The following is an 11649-nucleotide window of genomic DNA, read 5'->3' on the forward strand; positions in this document are numbered from 1 at the left end:
GTAGTTTTGTGTTTCACTTGTAATGGGGTTTTGTTCTTTTTTTGGTGTTCTTATTCCATTCTGGGTTCCCCAACATCCTGGTTCCTTTTTATTGTTTGTTTTATTTTGGGAGTATCTGAAACCCTACTGTTGTCTAAGACTTGAGGTGATACAAAAAGGTATACTCAGAGAATCTGATTTCAAACTTCACAGTTTATTTTAGTGTTGCCCTTTTCCTTATAACATTTTTCTCCAATAGTGCAAAAGGTACTGGCTCTCATTTTCTCCAATATATTTGCATATTTATCCGATTCTGGTATGCACACAGTCTCACAATTGATCGTCCAAACCCCTGGGAGAAACACATTTACTCACGGAACTACAGAGAATCTTCCTTCTCTCAGCAGTCCCATCTTTCCACCCCTTTTCCACCTACACCCTATAGGCAATCAATGTGGTTCCTGCTTTCTGCTTCCTATATTTCTTTTTTCACAAAAGACTCAATTCATATATATTCTCATATCCATTTCTTCTATTACACATAACTATATCATACTATATACATACGTGTGTGTGTGTGTATATATATACACACATACATACTGTAGCATATACTCTTGGGCATTGTTAACTCTGACATGGAAATCACTCCATATCTGTTTATAGAGGTCTTCATTCTCTTTTACACCTGCACCATACTTCATTGTATGGGGGGAGTGTTTATAGTTTTGGGGATTTTTATAATTTAACAAATGATAATTGTATATATTTACAGGGTACAATATGATATTTTGTTATATGTATACATTATGAAATGATTAAATCAAACTGTAACATCTCTATCACCCTATCACCTCATATACTTATCTTTTTTCATTGTGGTACAACAGTTAACATTACTCTCTTAGCAATTTTGAAACATGTATTACATTCTTATTAACTCTAATCACCATACTCTGCAACAGATCTCAAAAACTTATTCCTCCTGTCTAACTGAAACTTTACTTTGTATTTTTTTATCAGCACCCACCCCCCGAGTCCCTCCCACTCCCAGCCTCTGGTAACCACTACTACTCGCTGCTCAGTACTATTCAGCCTTAAGAAAGAAGGATGTACTGTTATTTATTCAACCACATATTGTTTCCAATATTTGCAACTACAAATAAAACTACAATAAATATAAACTTGTGCACATGTATTTGTGCATTGTTTGAGGTGAATTCTCTAGGAGTCTAGAAGTGGAATTGTTGGACTAAAAGTTAAAGTGCGTGTTTTATTAGGTATTGTCAAATGTCTCTCTGAAATGATTGCACCAGTTTGCTTCCTGACAAGCAAGTCTGAGAGTGCCTGTTCCCTACAGCCTCCTAAGCATCACGTGTCATGCATTTTTCTTCTTTTTGCAATTCTCGTAGGTGAGAAATGATGTCTCAATCAGTTTTAATTCCTACTTCCTTAATTTCATATGTATTTGGGTACCTTTTCATATGTTTGGGGGCCATTTTTATATCTTTTTGTGAATTGTCTGTTCGTGTCCTTTTCTCATATTTTTATCTTTTTTTTTTAATAACCTCAATTTTTCAAAGTTTTTGTATGTTAGGGATATTAGCCATGTGTCCATGGCGTGTGTTGTAAATAATTTTCTCCTGGTTTGTAAGATGTCTTTTGTTTATGAGGCATCTGTCATGCAGAAGTTTTATGTTTTTATGTAGTCCAACTTATGAATCTTAATTTCCGGCTTCTGAATTTTGAGTCATCAAAGCTTTTCTCTACACCAGGGTTCAAGAGGAACTAACCTATGCTCATGAGAATACTTTGAAACATCAAAACATACAAATGTTGGTGGGGCGCGGTGGCTCACGCCTGTAATTCTAGCACTTTGGGAGGCCAACGAGGACGGATTGCCTGAGGTCAGGAGTTTCCAGCGTGGCTAACACGGTGAAACCCTGTTTCTACTGAAAATACAAAAATTAGCCAGGCGTTGTGGCAGGTGCCTGTAATCCCAGCTACTCGGGAGGCTGAGGCAGGAGAATCACTTGAACATGGGAGGCAGAAGTTGCAGTGAGCCAAGGTCCTGCCACTGCACTCCAGCCTGAGCGATAGAGCAAGACTCCTTCTCAAAACAAAACAAAGCAAAACAAAACCATGCAAATGTTAGAAACTCATCTATTAACAGAACCTGCAATATTAGGACTTGCTTGCGTCTTCTGATCGCTGGGCAGCTGCCTTCCTAGCTGGTTTCTAAGCAGCAATGTCTTCTCTGAATTGGCATCGCCGCTCTACCCTCAGGCTTCCTGGCTTCTCCAAACCCAGACACTTCATTTAAAACTACCTGGGGCATTCTGGACTCTCTAGCCTCCCCCATCTCTCTTTACTCTAAATGTATTCCTTGTTTTTCCTGGTAGTTTTATTCAGCCGTTGCTTTTTGTATTTTCTATTGATTCCAGTCCACCATGTCCTTAGCCCTTCACCTTCCTTTCCTTCCTGCCTCATCTCCTTTGTTCATGCAACCCCTAAAATGCAGCATCCTCCCTTTCCAAAGGCCATTCAACCATTTCCCTCTACAGATGAGTGGGTGCATTCCCAGCTATGTCTTCTGCATAAGAAATATATATATATATATATAAAATTTTTTTTTTGAGACAGAGTTTTGCTCTGTTGCCCAGGCTACAGTGCAGTGGCACAGTCTCTGCTCACTGCAAGCTCTGCCTCCCGGGTTCACGCCATTCTCCTGCCTCAGCCTCCCAAGTAACTGGGACTACAGGCACCCACCACCATGCCTGGCTAATTTTTTGTATTTGTAGTAGAGACTGGGTTTCACCATGTTAGCCAGGATTGTCTCGATCTCCTGACCTTGTGATCCACCTGCCTTGGTCTCCCAAAGTGCTGGGATTACAGACATGAGCCACTGTGCCCGGCCCCACATAAGAAATATTATAGCTAAGTGATGGGGTGCTTACCTGACAGAGCCCAGCAGACTCAGCAGAACACAGATATCATTCTTCACGTGAAGGGGTGTCATCCAAAAGAAACACGAAAATGAATCTTTTCTGCATGTTGGAGACAACAGTAGCTACAAAATATACTGAAATATTTAATACTTATAAAAGTGTTAGCTCTTTTCATTTTTGCCACCATGACCTTTATTCACTATAACCTTTAAGTACTTAGGCAGGTTTTTGTTGTGGTGGTATTGGTATTTAATCAGTACATTAAGGATAAAAAATGTAAGTGAGGTTTGAAAGGAAATACATCTTTCAATTTATCCCCTTCCTCCCTCTCTCTCTCGGCTTGTATCTGTCAACACAAACCAACACAAAACCTGATGCCACCAGGTTTGTAAGGTCATAACGACCTGCGTGATACCTAGAAAAAATTACCTTCTAGGAGAACCAAAGATGGAGACACAAATTGTGGAGACAGATCACTGCATGGCTCTGCATTTTAAGTTTTAACTCCGACTGTTCTGGAGAGTTAAGAAGGTGATCCAGAGACCTCACTGCATGTTCTCTCTTAATGAGTATTTACTATTTGGGTTAAGCAATGATAGACCTATTTGAGCTTCATATAAATTATATACATCTGAAGAAACCTAATAGAGACTAAATGAGACATATTACTTAGTAACACAAGAGACAAGCTCTTGAAATGGATAGCATGGAAGGAGAAAGGAGTTAAGTTATAGGTAGGGGATAAAATTACAGCAGCTTAAATTCTTGGTTCCCAACATTTTGCTTTGTTTTTGTTTGTTTGTTCAATTTTCAGGGATCCTCAAAGTCTGGACCCACCAGAAGTCAGCAATGCAAAACTTCAGTACGCAGGATGGGGCCCTAAAGGCCAACAGCTGGTAAGCCAATCAAGTTCGGTAACTGTATTTGGGTTTTGAGGAAGTTTCCATTTTCTAAGCTGAATGGGTCTCACTGTACTCAGCCTGTATATGGTGTTGTGTGTGTGTGTATGTGTGTGTGTGTATAAATTAAAATCTGGACAAATACACCAGGGTGTCTGGATATGTAAAAGGGTCATTTCATTTTAGATAGCAAATTCTCCTAAAATTGGAACAGCGTGTGCTTGGTTCCTACATCTGACATGGTTGAAGTGGTGCCTAACTGTAGCTGTGTCTGTGGACTCCAGATGAATCGTGAGCTCAAAGAGATCAACTTCATTAAAAGGACTGCAAATGAGAATGATCCAAATGGTTTTGTCATCAAAAGATGCTCTGGGAACTCAGACTTCTTTCTGTGGAGGGTTTTTTGTTGTTGTTGTTTGTTTTTTTGAGACAGAGTTTCGCTCTTATTGCCCAGGCCAGGGTGCAATGGTGCGATCTCATCTCACTGCAACCTCCACATCCTGTGTTCAAGCGATTCTCCTGCCTCAGCCTCCCCAGTAGCTGGGATTACAGGCATGCACCACCACACCCGACTAATTTTTGTATTTTTAGTAGAGACAGGGTTTCACTATGTTGGCCAGGCTGGTCTCGAACTCCTAACCTCAGGCGATCCACTCACCTTGGCCTCCCAAAGTGCTGGCATTACAGGCATGAGCTACCGCACCTGGCCTCTGTGGAAGGGTTTTTAAGCATGTAGATTTGCTGGCCCTGATGGAGCCAAGCCAATCCCATCAACATGCGAAATCCCCCATGGCCATTGCAGCCCTCTCGGTTTCTATCAGCTGTCTTCATGGATTCCTTCTCAAATTGGCAAAACTGCTGGGTTTCTGTGAACGGGAAGGACAGTGCAGAGAAAACGGCCCTGAACACTATTTCTAAGATGAGGGCTCCCACCCTGGTTCTCACTGTCAAGCTGGCCTTGCATGGCGCCTCCAGCTGTCAGGCTGCAGGCAGCAGCCCAGCCATGTAGTAAAGGATATGGATAATATGATCCCTCAGGTTTTCCACCTCTAGCCTTGCGTTTGACTAAAACTTGATTATATTTGCCCGTTCTGTGCAGCATTTTTTAAGAGACCGTATTGCCACGTGCAGAAAGTCCCTCGGGTTTGAAGGTCAGATGACATGGTTGCCGTTTTCAAGTCACCATTTTCTTCTGCCTCTTTAAGCTGATTACCTAAGCCTGCATTTGTAAAGCTCCTTTTTCCTAAAATAGCACAAAAAATGATCGTATCTAAGAGCTCACATAGAATTGTATTGGATAGGCTGTCATCTATCTTACAAATGAAAATAGTCTTATTTCTCCCCATAGTACAATCGCATTTTCTTGGTTATGTACTAATTCCACTGCCTTGAATCGGTTTGAAAAAAAACAAGAGCATAGAGGCCGTGAAACTATTAATATTTTAGCTATTATGATCATGTCTCTAATGCTAAAACTGATTACAGAGGTTCTGAAAAGCATATGTAACTGATCAAAATCACAGGGTGACAGGAGGAAGTGAGGAAGTTGAGAGCTGCCCTTGACCAAGGAACACCAACCCATCAGTTCAGTCACAACAAAGAGATAAAATTTGTCTTTTCTCAAAGGCATTAACTCTTAAAAAGGGAAAAAATGTAATTTGATAGGAGATTGTAGAAGACTTAAGTTTTCAGGACTGATGTGCAACTGAATCTCTAATAGTTGACCTTAAAACCCTCTGAAAGTCTGTGATTGAAGAGATTTCCAGTATCCCTCAAATCATCTGTCAAAGTGGCCATTACACCTCCGTAGAGAGCTCTCCCTGCCTGCTGTGGATCCATTACAAGCCAGTACCCACAGCTCTGCACCTGGCCTCATCACACCACTGCAGGGAGAAGGATAGGAATGTGTAACGTTACTGAGTGACCATTGTCCAGCCTTTTTATAGTAGTCAGGAGAAGACCATCATAACGTGACCACATGTCAAGGTCTCTTTCCACCATACCTGCGGCCTCGCTCCTTATCACCCAGTGGCTGTAACTCAGTGTGTGGACTCCTGCCTCATTGTCTGCACATGCAAATAAACCGGGTCCCTTAGTAGAGTTGGTACTTGTCCTGCCTCTGGGAACAGCTTGTAACATAAAGGAAATCTAACCCTCAACTGTAAAAGGAGTTGCTGTGCGTGCATATGTGTGTGTGTGTGTGTGTGTGTGTGTGTGCATGCAGACACTTTAGAATTAAGTCTATAATTGTCCTCTTGAACAACTGACCTTCATTCATGTCCTGCTCCCTTGGAGATGAGAAGGGGAAAATGATTATAGAAGTTATCATGTTTAACCTCTTACAGAATAAGTAGCAACAAAACAAAGTAAATGACAACTTCTCAGAGAAGGCTTCCTGACACCTCCCCAAACATACACACACACAGACACACACACACACACACACGCAGACACACACAGACACACACACACAGACACACACACACACACGCAGACACACACACACACGCAGACACACACAGACACACACACACAGACACACACACACACACACATACACACACACACAGACACACACACACAGTGGTAGGTAGCCATCCTGGGGCTTCAGGTATCACCGTGCAATCTCCCAGCACACACGATGTCTTGTTGCTTGTAGACATATCTCTGTCCTTGGTTAGGTGGTGATATGGTTTGGCTCTGTGTCCCCCCACCAGATCTCACCTTGAATTGTGATAATCCCCATGTGTCAAGGGTGGGACCAGATGGAGATCATTGAATCATGGGGGCAGTTTCCCCCATGCTGTTCTAGTGACAGTGAGTTCTCACGAGATCTGACGGTTTCCCCCTTCGCTCGACACTCATTCTGTCTCCTGCCGCCCTGTGAAGAGGTGCCTTCTGCCATGATTGTAAGTTTCCCGAGGCCTCCCCAGCCATGCAGAACCGTGAGTCCATTAAACCTCTTTCTTGTATAAATTGCCCAGTCTCAAATATTTCTTTATAGCAGCGTGAGAACGGACTAATACAGGTACCCTGAGTCCACACAGTAAGCCTGTTTCATCTTCGTATTCGAACACACCCAGCACAATGCCTGGTGCCCAGTACACGTTTATTGAGGTAAAAGATGAAAGCACAAACAGATCGATTAATTCATTAGTTAATGTGTTTTTGTGGTTTCAAACCACTGCAGCATGAAGAATTGGATGGTGGCAAATAGCCAGCATCTATGAATAGGACAGTACTAGAGGTGACAGAGATTTGACTTCCTTTCTGCTTCAAAGAAATGAATGTTCAGGTAAGTAATAACTGTTAATACTTGAGTTAAGTACCAAAGGTGCTATATGCTTGTGGAACGTTTGAGTTTTTAAATCCATTCGACCTTTAAGAGCGTTATAATACATGCATGTTCTGAGCTTAAGAGGCAATATAGCTCGTTGTTGAGTGAGTGCCCTATGTGCTGGAGCAGGGGCCGCCTTCTTCTGCAGAAGGTCAGATAGCACATGTTTCAGTCTTTGCGGACAGATGGTTTCTAGCACAATGACTCAGCTCCCTTACTGCAGCGTGGAAGCAGCTGCAGACAGTATAGACAAGACAGGCTTGGCTGTGTTCCAATAAAGCTATACTTCCCAACACAGGTGATTTGGCCTATGGGTTATAGTTTGCTGACCCCTGTTTTAGGGGATCATGTGCTCTCTTGGTTGTTCTCATGAGGAAAGCCTGATGCCAGAGCCACCACCTCATGACAGGTACTCCCCACACCTGCTCCGTCTGCACAGAAAATTCACAACTCAAGAGCAGGCCTTGCAATCCCTAACCTATTAAGTGATGCCAAGCAACACACCCCTCATTGCCATTTTATTTTAAAAAGTAAATATTGCTCCCTAAAGTCAACCTACTCTAATTATAATGAGTCAGATTGAAGTGAGTAATTCTCCTTTGGGAGCAGAGAACACAGCTGCGGCTGAAGTTTGCAATGAGCTGTGGGAACATGTAGCCTCCTTTGATGAGTGATTTCAGGGCTGCCTTTGGGTCCGGAGCCCCCGTATCACAGGAGACGACCCGGGGAACCAGGGGTGGGTGAGGCCATCTTTTCCCAGTGCCTCGATGTGGTTGCCAATTAGTGACTCTTACCTTTTAGAGTGAGTAGTGACTGCAGGGAGCGTGGCCTGTGTGTTGTTAGCGGAGTGGGTGGGAGGAGGCCCCAGGCTGCCAGAAACCACTTCTGTGGTGGTGCTGGTCTGGGGCTGGAGTGTATGACGAATGATAAGATTCATTCCAAATGTCTGCTGAGGGCCCAGGATGTGATCTAGGAAATGGATTTGGCCAGATTAAATAGGATTAAACGAGAAATCCTATGTAAACTGTTAACACAGTGTCTCTCCTTTGCTTCTTCTTCCTCCAAACTGGAGTGGTCAGTCGGGAAATATAAACGTTCAAAACGTGCTGTTTCAATGTATTTCTCTGTACCACCTTCTTTCCTCATTTTGTCCTCTTCAGATGAATCTTCCTGAACTGAGATTTCCTCCATGTTTCTTCTTTTTTCTTTTTTTTTTTTTAACTGAAATCTCCCTCTGTCACCCAGGCTGGAGTACAGTGGCGCAATCTCTGCTCACTCCAACCTCCACCTCCTGGGTTCAAGCAATTTTCCTGCCTCAGCCTCCCAAGTAGTTGGGACTACAGGTGCTGCCACCACACCTGGCTAATTTTTGTATTTTTAGCAGAGATGGGGTTTCACCGTTTTGGCCAGGCTGGTCTTGAACTCCTGACCTCAAGTGATCCATCCACCTCAGCCTCCCAAAGTGCTAGGATTATAGGCATGAGCCACTGGGCCTGGCCCTCCATGTTTCTTTTCTTTGATCTTTTCATGAAGTCCTGCCCCCTACCATGTGTTCGTCCATTTATGGGAGGTTTTGTTTCTGCTGACCCAGAATGTGATTACATTGTCTGGTTTAGGAATGCCCATGTATTTCCTGATACGGTATTTCTACTAGAGACATTTCCTAGAAGCACATGGACTTTGAGGGCAGCTGCGGTGGCCTTCCTTGTTCTTAGCACTCGCACTTGGAGTTGAAGCTGCCTCGGGGTGCATTTGCAGGTTGATCTGCAAGGGTACGGAGCTCATGTGAATTTGGTGCTTCATCATGTTTTCCTTCGGAAACAAGTGCCATGGAAATGTTCTCAAGGAAGACCGTGCAGCATTAGGCAACATTAAGAATTCAAAGCCGGAATCTTTGCTGGCACACTTGGAAGATCAGAGACAAAGTGAATGGGTCTCTCTTTGGTTGGCTTGCTACCATGACAGTGATAAATGTAGAACTTTGAACGGGAAATTTAATGAGTCCGTTGGGAAGTCTTCAATGCAGAGACAGCGTCAAAATGTGACGGATGAAGCGCAATGGAGTAGTTAGCTGGGAAACCTGCTGGGACTGGGGAAGAGCTGTCCTCAGGAGATGGCGTTCCCCAAAGGAGCAGGTGCAATTACAGACACCATGGAAGGAAACTAAGGAATTCTCACAGCCATACTTTGCAGCTTAGAAGGGGAGGCCAACTTCTTCATCATCTCCAGACAACGAGAGGCTGAGGGGTGGTGAATATCAGTGAGCAACTGTCCTGTGTCTCCCAGGAAACAAGAGAGTAACATGTTTATCAAAATGGGACATTTGAGCCAGACTTTAGGAAGACTCGCCTATGGCGATTTAGATCCAAAATAGTTTTCCACAGAAGGTCACAGAATAGTTTATCAGAGAGTGTCAAGAAATCTGCACTTAAATTGTGCTGTGTTTTACCGCATGTTCTCACTCATAGGCGGGAATTGAACAATGAGAACACATGGACACAGGGTGGGGAACATCACATACTGGGGGAGGGATAGCATTAGGAGAAATAGCTAATGTAAATGACGAGTTGATGGGTGAAGCAAACCCACGTGGCACACGTATACCTATGTATCAAACCTGCACATTGTGCACATGTACCCTAGAACTTAAAGTATAATAAAGAAAAAAAATTGTGCTGTGTTTTAATGGTTAGGATGGCAGCTCCCTTGGAGAGGTCTTAGGAGCAGGTAGACTGGACTCCCAAGGATGCTGCCAGTCCTAGGGCTCTCTGGAATGGCACATGTGGCCAGCGACTGCCATGGTCACAAACCAGCTAAATGCACGGGACCCTGCAGACCGGTCTTGCCACGTGTGTACATTCCCATCATTCTCTTATGCATTTGTTTATGGATTCAATCTACTCTTATTGAACACTTCCTGTGTTCCAGATACTGCTAGATCCCAGATGCAGAAGGAGGACATGGACCCTTTCCTCACTGGCTTCCGCTTCTGATGGCAAATCTACCTATTATCACTCACTCGCTCTCCCCAACCGCAAATGCTGCCCATTGCCATGCTCTAGCACTGTCACTCTCCTAAATGTCCCCATCTGTTCACACAGCCCAAACTTTCCTGTCCTGTCCATAGCAGGGGCTGTCACACTATGTGTTTGATATTCTTCTTGTTTTTCACCAAGATCCTTAGATCTTCAAGTCTTAACAAAATGATGCCTCTGAGAACAAAGCCATCCAGACAAGCCTCATCGCCTAAGAGGTCATTCTTTGTTTGCTTGATACAGAGCCCGTCAGGCCAATCCAGCTCTGAGAAAAACTTCTCACAGTTGGGGACACGGCCATGGGGCGTGCTGTCTGGAGGTCCAGCTGCCCTTCCCCATGTGACCTTCTACACAGGTGTTCCCTGACGGACTCACACAGACACTGTACCCATACCCTACACCGGCTCCCCCTTAGTGATTGGTACACCCTCTCAAGCCTGTGGCAGTTGTGGCTCTCTAAGCCACACCTCAGTGTGAAGCGGAATTTAAGGAACCAGAGAGACTGGACAGAGTGCAGGAAAGTGTTTATTTTAAGGTGTACACCGGCCCAGCGGACATGTGTCCTAAAGGCTGAGCCCAGAACAAAGAAAACAAGTCCCTTTTAAGCATTTTGAGGCGGGAACTATGCGAAGCAGGCTTACAGAAATGAGATCAAAAGGCTGCTGTGACACTTTTGCCACCTGTCTTACATCTCTGTGAGAACTTGGTTTGCAGCTTGTGCTTATCTGTCTTGTGAACTTGTAGTTTGTGCAGGGAAGAAAGAAACAGGAGTTTATAGAGCCTACAAAATATGTGGAGGATAGATATGGTTATTGTTTCTTTGGACAGACAGTTAATATTCTGTTCTAACTTCACAGGGGCTACTTAAATTCTCCTCAGTCTTGGTTAATACAGAATTTCATTTTATGAGCTATTGTTATTTTTCTTACTATTATTATAATTTTTACTATTATTACTTATGCTATTATTCTGTTATTTTCTTAATTTCCCACTTCAAGTGGATGGAGCCCATTCCAAGCAAACTATTCCAAGGTTGGCTGTTTTTCTTCCTAATGCGTCAACAGCGAGAGAGCAAGGGCCTTCCTTTACCTACGCGTGAGCATCTGCCAGTGATCCAGCGGGTACCGCTTCCTCCCGGAACCCTGTCTTGACACTTTTTTCTATGAGTCAGTGAAGGATTCAAGAAAATTGGAGTTGAGGGGTTTTTTTGTTTTGTTTTGTTTTGTTTTCTTGCACTCGCACTGACTCACCTCATGGCATTGGGGTTTCTGCCTTCAAGAAAAAGAATTTTTTTTTTTTAATTTATTTATTATTATTATACTTTAAGTTGTAGGGTACATGTGCATAACGTGCAGGTTTGTTACATATGTATACTTGTGCCATGTTGGTCTGCTGCACCCATCAACTCGTCATTTACATCAGGTATAACTCCCAATGCAATCCCTCCCCCC

At 43.4% G+C, this 11649-nt stretch overlaps 1 protein-coding gene across 9 annotated transcripts in view; it reads left to right on the top strand.

The window, feature by feature from the left end:
- The window catches only part of DPP6 (dipeptidyl peptidase like 6), a 1162044-nt gene that overhangs the window by 924210 nt on the left and 226185 nt on the right, over positions 1-11649 (top strand). For 8 of the 9 annotated variants that reach the window (XR_003118544.1, XM_025379256.1, XM_025379255.1 and 5 more), the window contains one exon: positions 3742-3823. The exons of the other annotated variant lie outside the window; for it this stretch is intronic. Coding sequence is in view for 7 of the 8 variants with exons in the window: in XM_025379256.1 (XP_025235041.1) it covers positions 3742-3823 (82 nt within the window). In the remaining variant the exon portion in view is untranslated. The remainder of the gene's footprint in view (positions 1-3741; positions 3824-11649) is intronic. 9 annotated transcript variants of the gene reach the window in all.

This window comes from Theropithecus gelada, chromosome 3 (genome assembly GCF_003255815.1).
Source record: "Theropithecus gelada isolate Dixy chromosome 3, Tgel_1.0, whole genome shotgun sequence".
Classification (NCBI taxonomy): Eukaryota; Metazoa; Chordata; class Mammalia; order Primates; family Cercopithecidae; genus Theropithecus; species Theropithecus gelada.